Source organism: Siniperca chuatsi, linkage group LG7 (genome assembly GCF_020085105.1).
Source record: "Siniperca chuatsi isolate FFG_IHB_CAS linkage group LG7, ASM2008510v1, whole genome shotgun sequence".
In the NCBI taxonomy this organism is placed as follows: domain Eukaryota; kingdom Metazoa; phylum Chordata; class Actinopteri; order Centrarchiformes; family Sinipercidae; genus Siniperca; species Siniperca chuatsi.
In genome coordinates, this window is record NC_058048.1 from 932,997 (window position 1) to 945,673 (window position 12,677).

At 41.1% G+C, this 12,677-nt stretch overlaps 1 protein-coding gene across 15 annotated transcripts in view; it reads left to right on the forward strand.

The window, feature by feature from the left end:
• The window catches only part of fat3a (FAT atypical cadherin 3a), a 284,665-nt gene that overhangs the window by 164,856 nt on the left and 107,132 nt on the right, over positions 1-12,677 (forward strand). For 14 of the 15 annotated variants that reach the window (XR_006378550.1, XR_006378549.1, XR_006378548.1 and 11 more), the window contains one exon: positions 4,314-4,453. The exons of the other annotated variant lie outside the window; for it this stretch is intronic. Coding sequence is in view for 10 of the 14 variants with exons in the window: in XM_044202273.1 (XP_044058208.1) it covers positions 4,314-4,453 (140 nt within the window). In the remaining 4 variants the exon portion in view is untranslated. The remainder of the gene's footprint in view (positions 1-4,313; positions 4,454-12,677) is intronic. 15 annotated transcript variants of the gene reach the window in all.

Genomic DNA, 12,677 nt, shown 5'->3' on the forward strand with positions numbered 1-12,677 from the left:
GGGGACTTAAACAGTCAGTCACATGGAAGGGACTGCACTGCATGCTGCAGGTTAGCCAATAGCATTTGGCTACCCACGCCTGTTGGGATGGATCCTGTGTCTTTTGAACAGAGAGAGACGATCCCAGAACAAGTTCAAATTACCAATAAAGCCCATGTTGTGAGTGCTGCTGTTGGACTGGAACCAAGTATGAAGGCTGAGGATTCTACTAAAACGGCCAGCTCCACGACCGAGCGTGGGGATGGTACCTGATATAAAAACAGACTTTCCACAGTTATTTAAAACGGCAAAAAGGAGGTTAAAATTGTTTTTGATGTGCTCAGACTCCCGATGGGTCCCGATAGACAGGAAAATGATAAAAAGTGAGAAACATTAAAAGATCAATAGAAGACAACAAGGAGAGTGGTTTATGTTGTAGGTTAAAGAAGTTAAAAAAGGTTGGAGGGTAACCCTAAATTCACACTATATACGCAACGTCAGCAGCACATGATGCTGGAGTGTCTGTTTATTCCCCACCAACTCTGAGATATGTGTGGAGATTGCACTTTGCTGAGCCACCAGAGAAAAAAAACAACAACTTGAATTTGGAGTGTATAAAAATTCAGGGAGTCACGTCTTGATGCGTATGTCTCTCAGAGTCAGTATGGGTTGTTACATTTGTAAAAATGTAAGCATATCTGTTCTGTTAGACTAATGGAAGCTAAGCAGGTTACCTGAGAAACAAACATTAGAGAAGGTAAAGCATATGTGTGATAGAAATAGTGCTTAAATATTCCACTCATACACATACATATACACATATACACGCCCAGATTTAAATTGCAGAATACATACAGAACATATGCATCCACACACCACATACTCTAAACACACAGTAGTGCTCCATTTATAGCAGAATCTGCTTGTGCTCCACCCAGCAGACTGAGCCAGACAGACACACAGACAGCGGAGCTCAGACTGCATCACAGACTAGCCTCAGTCTGCTCTCCAGTATCTATACACACCCACACTCACCAGTTAAGATATACAGCGCATACATGGTAAATAGTAAATGGACTGTATTTGTATAGCGCCTTTCTAGTCTTCTGACCACTCAAAGCGCTTCACACAACATATCACATTCACCCCATTCACACACACTAACACACCAAAGGCACAGCCCTCAGGAGCAATTTGGGGTCCAGTGTCTTGCCCAAGGACACTTTGACATGTGGGCCGGGGAAAGCCAGGATCGAACCGCCGATTGGTAGACGATCCGCTCTACCACCAAGCCACAGTCGCCCTAGAAAGACAAACGTACACATCTTTAGTCTTTATACAGCCACGGAAAATAGTGTTCATTGAAACTGTACATTGGAACACTTTAATTAAAGTTGTAGTTCACAGTTTAATGACCATTTTACTGTGGGTCACTGTTAGTTCTGTATCAGCTGGATGTTTAACCCTTTGAAACAGATAGACATAATTTGCATAAAAAGTTCTTCTCCGCTCATAGCTAATAATCATCATATTTAGAAATGTTCGTCAGTATTAAAGTAATTAAGTTAATAATTGTCTATACATCCATGGTTACAGTGCAAGCAGGAACTGCTAGTAACTAATGCAGTTTTCATGGTGCAGATTCACAAAAAGTACACAAATGTAGGCAAAAAAAAAAACAGGCCTCAAGGTCACTAGCTCACTGCCTCTATGGCAACTTATACTTCCTGTTTGCATCATCCATTGCTAAACTTTGTTACCACTAACAATAAGAGTAACAAAATCCATTAATATTAGCCTTTTTTCACACAATTTGTGTTTTGACACATAGCCAAAAAATTGTGTAAAACTCTTTTTTTCATAAACTATCTTAGAACATGTATAGTACCACTGACATGCAAATAAATGCCATTTCCGAGTAGCCTAACTTGAAAATAACGATATAATTGCTAAGGTATGTACTGACTCTGCCATAAGCCTGTAAAAATGGAAAATTAGGGGAAAAAAGCCTTGTAATTCAAAGCAGTTTGAATTAAACTGAAGCTCCCTGCATGCTCCAGGGAAAAACTCCCTTTAAGAAATATGACATATTAAAAATTCCCTATGTGTCTGCTAAAACACATAGCTAGAAACATATATACAGTATATGCGCAGACTGTAAGAAACAGGTTTACTCACAGCAAGGTTTCTTTTGTTTATTTCTATGATTTCAACACAAATTTGTTGTTCACAATGTAACATTATCAGGGAAAAATTATGGCGCATCAACGGTGCGTTTAATGCATCCTTTCGGATTTTAACGCGTCAGACGCATGACGCGTACCTAGTAACATCACTAATACTCTATAATAATCTTAGGATTACAAATCTATTATCAAATCTTTTATCTTTGCTTGCACCTTTTTTATTATATTTTGTAAATATTTTAGGATGAAGCTTTTGAAGGTTTTGAACATTAATTAGGCTGCCAAATATGTAGTGTTTCTGCCTGTGCAACCAACAAAAACTGGTCACAGAATTTAACTAAAACTCAAAGATTTACTTTGAAGGATTCTGATTCAATAAATGGAATGCAATATTTAGAACCAGCAAAATGCTATTAAACCCCAAACCTTACTGTGAATGTTTATTTCATTCATTACAGTATTACAACATCAAGACAATGCCACTCATCCTGAGACTACAGTTCTGCTGACAAGTGGGGACAGACTTGTGTAGGTCTAAATGTGGGGGACTATATGGGGGAAAATATCACTGAACTGGCTTCCTCAAATGGGCTCGACAAACAGACAAACAGTGGACACATGGCACATGTTGCTGGGAACACACACACACACATAAACCATACATGTAAACACAAAAAGCCGTGGCCCAAGCCTTGGCTGAGTGGTGGTGGGCTGAGGTCTTAGTAGATGCTGTGCTGAGGTCATGGATTTATTAGACAGAGAAGCCACAGAGGAATCCCTTTGAGTCTGCTCCACACGCACGCACACACATCACAGACACACACCAACATAGACATCCACTCAGGCATGTAGACAGCAGACTTTTTCTATAACATACACAGGACACCCAGTCCAGCTCTGACTAAATTAAGCTTTTAATTCAATGTGGGTGGTTATGGAGCCAGGACAGTGACTTTAAAATTTGGCATCGAAAATACAATTTGGCATTGTAACCAAAACCGGAACTGAAAAAGGAAACATTGGCATTGAAACATTTGTATTAGAAATAGTTGTATTGGCACTGACAAAAGTTTCACTGAAAAATAAAACACAGACAGAAAAAACGTTTGTTTGTTATTTTGATATTTTATGCACACTCTCCTTGCCCCCTCTCCTCAGACCCCTCCCCTCCAGATACACAGAGACAGGCAGTCTCTTTGTTTCTCACCAGCCTGAGGCTTGCTGACATGCACAGTCAGTTCTGATTGGACTGTTATTTTCACATGTCACGAGAGAAGAAGTTATTTTACGAAGTAAAAAGTAGTATGAGTGGCGTTGTGCTTCCGTTCCACAAAGAAATCAAATCCAGAATGATTGGTAGGTTGGTCACTGGGTTGCCGATCCCACACTGGTTTTCCCTACGAAATATCATCAATGGGCTGGGAGGATCTTTTGGCCTTTAGGGTGCTAATGATGTAATGAATGCCACCTGGTCAAACACACACGAACACATATGTTGAACCTGTATGTTCCATATGTTTCAAATCCATTTACCATGTGTACTGTGTAGACAGTAATAGGAACACACACACAGAGGGTTTGTGTTGTCGGTGCTGCTTGCATGACCAGTGTTCGTGTTTCATTTTGTTGCTGTGATCTTGTGCTTTCAAATGTTGGTTTGCAGGAGCATGTGGAGCTGTTCTGTGTGTGGGGGGGTGGGGGGGACTTAATCCTGTCAATAGCCAGCCATCCCTCCCTCCTCTACACCATCACACGCCAAGGCAAATCAATGAAGAGTGTGTGTGCAGCAGTGGTCTCCAGTCATGTGCTGTTCAGTCTACAGTATATGACCACTGTAGCCGCTCAGTTCCCTGTCTGAGAGAATACAGGTTGTATGCATATGCATATGCATACAACATATGCATATGCATATGCATGTATACATATACAGTATACTACTGTATATGTTATATTTAAATGAATGTCAGGACATTTCAGCACATGGTTGCACATGACTGAAAACCATTGGTGCATGAATAAAACTGTCTGGTTTGTGTGTGTGTGTATATTCACATATCCATCATTACTGGTGTGCTTTCAGAGTATCTCTGTATGATTGACACTGTGTGCACCTCCCTCCTCCTGTCTGACCTTCCTCTTGTGGAGCAGGTGGGAACAGCGACAGTGTGTTTGACGTAGAGAAGGCTGTGGGCACCATCATCATCGCCAAGCCTCTGGATGCTGAACAGCACTCCTTCTACAACCTGACGGTGCAGGCCACAGACGGCACTAACACTGCATACTCGCAGGTACTGCATAACCTTTATTTCAGCAACCTTTCACCGTTTGGTCGTATACAGTTATACCTTGTAACTGTTTTTGCAACTTGCTAATGAACCGCATGCCACAGAGGAAGAACATATGTCCATGTTACTGCTCCAGTGGGTAAGTAGAGGGTAGGAATGTGGAAAAAGGTGAAAAAAGCATTAAACAACTTTATTTGTTATTTGAGCAATATGATAACTAATAGACATATTAACCCAATTTTATCCAGCCCCACTTGTGGCCTGGTCCCCTCATTCAAAAATACTGTCTTAAAACACCATCCATGAATCAAAATGACTGGATCACAGGGATTCCTCTGAACAGAGAATGAGCTTCCTGTACCATCTGAGCAGGGAAAAGATGAACACAAGAAAATGAACAATAAAGTCTGTTTCACTCAAGTTTACTGAACAAATCACAAGGATTATCTTCAGCGATAAGACGACTGAGAGGCTGAACCATAGACTCATAGACCATAGACTAAAGAAACCAAAATATCCCGAATACGGGAGCAGCCATCTTATGCTTTTGACGTCATTTGGAGAGAGTCTGAACAGTAGTAATCGGAGTTGGAGCCGCGGTATCGAGGTCCCACCCATACACCCGGCCGACTCAATCGCGAGCAGAGCTCAGCTGTCAATCATGACATGAAACCCTGTTTTTATAGCATTAAATAACTAACTAAAACTAAACTTATCAGAAAAACGAACACCTGAACATACATCAGCATGATAAAAACTAAATAATCTGACGGGAACCATCTTTGGGAGAAATTATTTGACATGTACTTTGAGTATTTAGTTTGGCTCATGAGTTCATGTCCTATCCCCTGACCTATACTGCAGCCAGTCACCAGGGGGCGATCAAGATGTTTTGGATTCACTTTTGGGGAGCTGTCATGTCGTCCATCTTTATATACAGTCAATGGGCTGAACAAACATGAAATATGGTTATTGTTGGGGCACCCTGGTAGCTCACCTGGTAGAGTGCATGCCCCATGAACCCAACCCACGGCCCTTTGCTGCATGTCATTTGTTAACATTGTACTCACCAAATTAATTAAGGCAAGATACACGAGTAGTCAAATAATCAGACAGAATTATGTTAAATGACAGAAAGATACCGTCATACAAGTCATCCTCTGGTCTTAAAAATTGCTGATTGCACTGTTCCACCCAACATTTGAACAAACAGTATTCTGAGTGATATTACACTTCATGCTCATATAACATACACTGTTTTGACTGATTGTAGGCTCCATGCTGAATATTTAGCAGACAATACATGTTGAATGACAGTAGGCTCTGTTCTAACACTATTATGAGATATAGTATGCTATCTGTTAATATTGCATACACTGTCCTGTGAGAAAGAAGGCCCAATGACATTTAGTTTTTTAACCAAGTGGACACTACATGGATTAAGAAAAGGAGATAAAAATATACAATACAGTAAGAAGCAGAAAATCTTTTTCAGACTAGTTTCAGTGCAGCACATGGCCTCAGGTATGCTCAACATCAAGAATTTCCATTAGATTTTAATTTACAAGATGAGTTTGATGAGAATTTTAGAAACCAGGTTAGTGTGGAATATGAGAAGACACACTTGACACAGACACAAATACAGACATTTTATAGAGCAGGAAGAATTGTTCTGACATGAGGAATAAGTGAGATGCCTATTATTCCCTTACACAGACAATACACACAGTTCATCTTTTCATTTCCAAGGACAGAGAGCGAAGATGTTGAGTTAGTAACATGTATTAATGAGATAAGAATGTATACTGGTGGATAGGGAGACAAGAAGGGGAAGAGAGAAGTCATCATGAGAAGTCTCCCGGCAGTCTAGGCCTATAGTAGCATAAATAAGGGACGGTTCAGGACTCAACCTGCTCTTAAATGTGGAGATGGTGTCTGCTTCCCGAACCCAAACTGGGACCTGATTCAACAGGAGAGCAGCTTGATAGATGAAGGATCTGGCTCCCATTCTACTTTTGGAGACTCTATGAACCACAAGTAACCCTACATTGTGGGAGCACAGTGTTCTTGTGGGGTAGTAAGGTACTATGAGCTCTTTAAGATACAATGGTGCCTGATTATTAAGAGCTTTGTAGGTGAGGAGAAGGATTTTAAATTCTATTCTGGATTTTACAGGGAGCCAGTACAGAGAAGCTAATATTGGAGAAATATGATCTCTTTTCCTAGTTCTTGTTAGTACACGTGCCACAACATTCTGGATCAACTGAAGAGTCTTAAGGGATATATTGGGAAAGCCTGATAATAAGGTATTGCAATAATCCAGCCTAGAAGTAACAAATGCATGGACTATTTTTTCGGCGTCATTTTGAGACTGGATGTGCCTGATTTTCGCAATGTTACATGGGTGAAAAATGGCAGTCCTTGAAGTTTGTTTTATGTGGGAGTTAAAGGATAAAACCTTAACCAAGTTAACTCAGAGACTCATTATAGTGTTGCTGTAGGCCAAGGCAATGCCATGTAGAGTAAGTATACTGTATCTTTAGATAATGAGTTTCAGGGGTGTTTGGGGCCAAGTAAAATAACTTCAGTTTTGTCTGAGTTTAACATCAGAAAATTGCAGGTCATCAAGGTCTTTATGTCCTTAAGGCATACTTGAAGTTTAGCTAACTGATTAGTTTCATCTGGCTTGAACGATAGATATAATTGGGTAGCATCTGCATAATAACAATGAAAGTTTATGAAGAGTTTCCTAATAATATTGCCTAAAGGAAGCATATATAAGGTGAATAGAATTGGTCCAAGCACAGAACCTTGTGGAACTCCGTGACTAACTTTGGCATACATGGAGGATTCATTGTTCACGTACTAACTCAGATCGAGGTGATAGATAGGATTTAAACCAGCTTAGTGTGGTTCCTTTAATGCTAATTAAATGTTCCAGTCTGTAATAGGATGTGATGCTCAATGGTATCGAATGCAGCACTACGATCTAACAAGACAAGTACAGAAACAAGTCCATTGTTTTATGCAATTACAAATTACCTTCTAATTTGTAATTTTCACCAGTGCTGTCTCTGTGCTATATGATGCACTCTAAATCCTGACTGAAAATCAAATAAACTATTGTTATGTAGAAAGTCACACAACTGATTGGTGACTGCCTGAAAGGGAAGGTTAGATAGAGTTGGCTAAAACCCCTGGATCAAGAGTGGGCTGTTTAAGAAGAGGTTTAATTACAGCTTTTTTAAAAGACTGTGGCACATAGCCTGTTAATAAAGACAGACTGATCATATCTAGTAAAGAAGTGCTAACTAAGGGTAAAACTTCTTTAAGCAGCCTAGTTAGGATGGGGTCTAAGAGACAGGTTGATGGCATATATGAAGAAATCGTCGAAGTTAGTTGGAGAAGGTCGATGGGAGAAAAGCAGTCTATATATGCTTATATATATATATATATATATATATATATATATATATATATATATATATATATATATATAAAAACTTTGTCCTTCACCCTCCGTGGGTGGTCTCATCCTTCAAGCTCGGGTCCTCTACCAGAGGCCTGGGAGCTTGAGGGTTCTGCGCGCAGTATCTTCGCTGTTCCCAGTACTGCACTCTTCTGGACCGAGATGTCTGGTGTTCTTCCAGGGATCTGCTGTAGCCACTCCTCCAGTTTGGGGGTCACTGCCCCGAGTGCCCCGATGACCACGGGCACCACTGTTGCCTTCACCTTCCAGGCCTTCTCCAGCTCTTCTCTGAGCCCTTGGTACTTCTCTAATTTCTCATGTTCCTTTTTCCTGATGTTGCCATCGCTTGGTATCGCCACGTCAACCACAACGGCTTTCCTCTGCTGTTTGTCAACCACTACGATGTCATGCTGGTTCGCCATCACCATTCTGTCAGTCTGGATCTGGAAGTCCCACAGGATCTTGGCTCGGTCATTCTCTACCACCTTTGGAGGTGTTTCCCACTTTGACCTCGGGGTTTCCAGTCCATACTCAGTGCAGATGTTCCTGTACACTATGCCAGCTACTTGGTTATGGTGCTCCATGTATGCTTTTCCTGCCAGCATCTTACACCCTGCAGTTATGTGCTGGATTGTCTCAGGGGCCTCTTTGCACAGCCTACACCTTGGGTCTTGTCTGGTGTGGTAGATCTGGGCCTCTATTGCTCTGGTGCTCAGGGCCTGCTCCTGTGCAGCCATGATGAGTGCCTCTGTGCTGTCCTTCAATCCAGCCCGCTCTAGCCATTGGTAGGGGTTTGTCCTCCCATGATGGTCCCTCCTCCAGCACGTCTTCCTCTGTTCCCCATTGCCTGAGACATTCCCTGAGCACGTCATCTGTTGGGGCCATATCTTGGATGTACTTGTGGATCTTGGATGTTTCATCCTGGATAGTGGCTCTGACACTCACTAGTCCACGGCCGCCTTCCTTACGGCTAGCGTACAGTCTCAGGGTGCTGGATTTGGGATGGAGCCCTCCATGCATGGTGAGGAGCTTTCGCGTCTTAACGTCTGTGGTCTGTATCTCTTCCTTTGGCCACCTTATTATTCCTGCAGGGTATCTGATCACTGGCAGGGCATAGCTGTTTATTGCCTGGGCCTTGTTCTTGCCATTGAGCTGACTTCTTAGGACTTGCCTCACTCGTTGGAGGTATTTGGCCGTTGCCGTCTTCCTTGTTACCTCTTCGAGGTTGCCATTTGCCTGTGGTATTCCAAGGTACTTGTAACCATCCTCAATGTCTGCTATTGTTCCTTCTGGGAGTGAGACCCCTTCTGTGTGGACTACCTTCCCTCTCTTTGTCACCATTCGACTGCACTTCTCAAGCCTGAATGACATCCCAATGTCAGAGCTGTAGATCCTGGTGGTGTGGATCAGTGAGTCGATGTCCCGCTCGCTCTTAGCGTATAGCTTGATGTCATCCATGTAGAGGAGGTGACTGATGGTGGCCCCGTTCCTGAGTCGGTATCCATAGCCAGTCTTGTTGATTATTTGGCTGAGGGGGTTCAGTCCTATGCAGAACAGCAGTGGGGACAGAGCATCTCCTTGGTATATGCCACATTTGATGGATACTTGTGCAAGTGGCTTGCCATTGGCCTCAAGGGTGGTTTTCCCTGACCCTGGGTCCCCCGTGTGAAAGTCCTGTGACTTACCAATTGAGCTATCCAGTTGTTCTTATTTTCCTCAATTAATGATGAGTAGTAGGCTGCTCTGGCATTATGGAGGGCTTTCCTATATGTTTTAAGACTATCTTGCCAGACTAAACGAGATTCTTCCAGATTGGTGGAATGCCATTTCCTTTCAAGTTTTCGCAATGTTTGCTTTAATTTGCGGGTTTGGGGGTTATACCGTGGAGCTAACCTTCTTTGTTTTATTATCTTCTTTTTTTAAAGGGGCTATAGAGTCAAGTGTTGTTCCCAATGAGCCTGCAGCACTACCAACAAGATGATCAATTTGGGAGTGACTTAAATTAGCATAGGTGTCCTCTGTTATATTGAGACTTAAATGTAGCTACAACACTTGCAGATCAAGATGCATCATTCGCAAGAGTTTAAGCTAGTTTTTGCTAACCCTCTATTTAGTATTTTTCAATTTTGGCGAAATGGCTCGGACATGTGCTTTTAATGGTGTAGAAGCACAACCAGACTGCATTCTTTCCCTTGATGATGATCCCATGATAAACACACACAAGGCCATGCCCCCTACAGTGTTTGTTTAAATATGCTGGGAGGGAGTGAGCTAGCAGACTTTGGGGGTGAAGTTAAACTTTAAATAATGGTCCGATAAAAAAGGATTCTGTGGAAAGACTGTTCAATTTCAATGGCATATGCCAGAACAAGGTCGAGGGTGTGGTTAAAACGGTGAGTGGGTTTATGTACACTCTGACAGAAGCCAATCAAATCTAATAATGAGATAAAAGCAGTATGCAATAAGGCTATCAGTCGACATCCACATGAATATTAAAATCATCTACAATAATTACTTTATCTGTTTTAAGGACTAAACTTGATAAAAAAAAACTCCAGGACATACACTATAACAAATAGAATTGGCTGTAGTATTTTCCAGGTTGGGTGTGAAAGACTAAGAACAAGGATCTCGAATGAGTTATAATTAACTTTAGATTTAGGGTTGATTAATATGCTTGAATTGAAGATGGCTGCAACTCCACCTCCTCAGCCAGTGCCTCGAGGAATTTGAGTATTAATATGACTGGGTGAAGTGGATTCATTTAGGCTAACATATTCTTCATGACCCAACCAGGTTTCAGTAAGACAAAATAAATCAATATTGAGTCTGGTTCTGTCCAAGGTTTTTGCCTTTTAAAGGAAGTTTTTCCTTGCCACTGTGGCCAAATGCTTGCTCATGGTGGGATTTGTTTACAGTCTAGACCTTCTCTATAGGAAAAGTGCAATGAGATAACTTCTGTTATGAATTGGTACTATATAAATAAAATTGAATTGAATTGAATAATCTGATATAAAAATCATTCACTAGTACAGCTTTAGATGACAGAGATATTTTTTTAATTGGTAAAAATAGAGTGTGACAAAAAAAGTGACATAAATATAATAGACATAATGGACAGACATACAGAGAATAATAAAGTAGCTACAATGATGAATGTGAAGATATGATAAGAGGGAGTAGAGATTAGGTAAATCAAATTGGGCATGTGTTGGTAATGTGTGTGTGTGTGTGTGTATGTCTGTATGAGAGGCAGTGTATCCGTGTTTAATGATCCTGGACAGGTTAAGTGTGTAGAGTAAGGCATGTATGGCAGAGAAAAAGAAGAGGGACATAGTGTTAATGTTGTAGTGATAATAAATTATGATGTAACGACAATATCATTATAATAATAATATAATATAAAATAATATGATAATATAAGGTTGGGATTTACAATGTTTAAAGGGGAAGTGTGTAGGTGGGATCAATTAATTAAGGCTATCAGAATTATCAAAAATAATTATATATAACTTTAATGAATAAAGTCCTCGGGGGCACCACTCTTCTTAAAGAAGAGAAATTAATTAATCGATTGTGTCTCATAAAATACACTAAACTATCAGTTTGGAACTTTAATAATTAAATTAACAACTATAACCAAATTACCATTGATTGCTAGTAGGTTGAAGGATTTGGAGTTCAACATAGAAGAGGCTGGCAAATTACTCACTCTTGTGCAACATTAAAGAAGCCAGCATAATTATACACAATCACATTTATTTAAGAGATAAACAAAGCAGAAACACGATTTGATGTTTAACTCTAAATATTAAACTACAGAACACAGGGTATGTGTGTGCGCAGGTCTGGGTGCACGCCAAAAAGAATGTGTGTATGTTTCTTTGTTCTGCCTCCATATGTCTCACATGCACAAGCATGAACCCACGTGGTCAAAAACAAAGGAACATGTGAAGCGGGAGCTTTAAAGTTACTCTTCGCCGGGTGTGGTTGTGTTTAAGGGCAAAACTAGAGGTGTATGTGTATGATCTGTTTAGGAGAACGGTGCCAAGTTAAAAGGAGTTAGTTAGCATGCAAAGACTCTGTCTGTGTGGAGCATAACATAAACTAACATCAACATAGCGTGTGGCTACCAAATTAACCAAACAGATAAACACGTCACAACAACAAAACCTCAGTAACATCACATGTACAAAAGTTAAACAGTCCTTTGCTTAACTATATACACTATTACTCTATGCTATACCCAGTTGTTATGTTACCTAACCGTGGGAGGGAAAGAGAGCTTATGTGCTGCTGTTAACTGGTGGTTAATCTGCTGTAGACGAGCCAAGCTGGGAAGAATTGTGGTTCCGCTGTGGAAGCGTCTTTTGCTATAGAAATCAGAGGAAGTCAGTCGCTCCGCCTTTGGTTGTCCTTACAGAGTTAACAGCTTGCCGTTAACTTGCTTTGTTTCCTTCTTAAAGTTAGCTAGCAGGCTTTGTGCAATAGCCGTTGGCGCTAAACTTTATTGCAGAGATCTGACAGGCCTTCGAAGCGCTGCGGTAGATCAGGAGACTTCGGTTCTGCTGCGTATTTCTGCTCGGAGCAGGTTACACAGCGAAGCCAGGAGGAGAGCGTTCAGGTGGGTCTGCTGTTGAGCATGCCACACTGAGAGGGATACAGCCACGAATCCTGGAATCCTCCACTGCGAAGGATTCCAGGAGAAAGAGACAGGACAAATGATCGCTGACCTTTTTTATTGACTTGGTGACATCT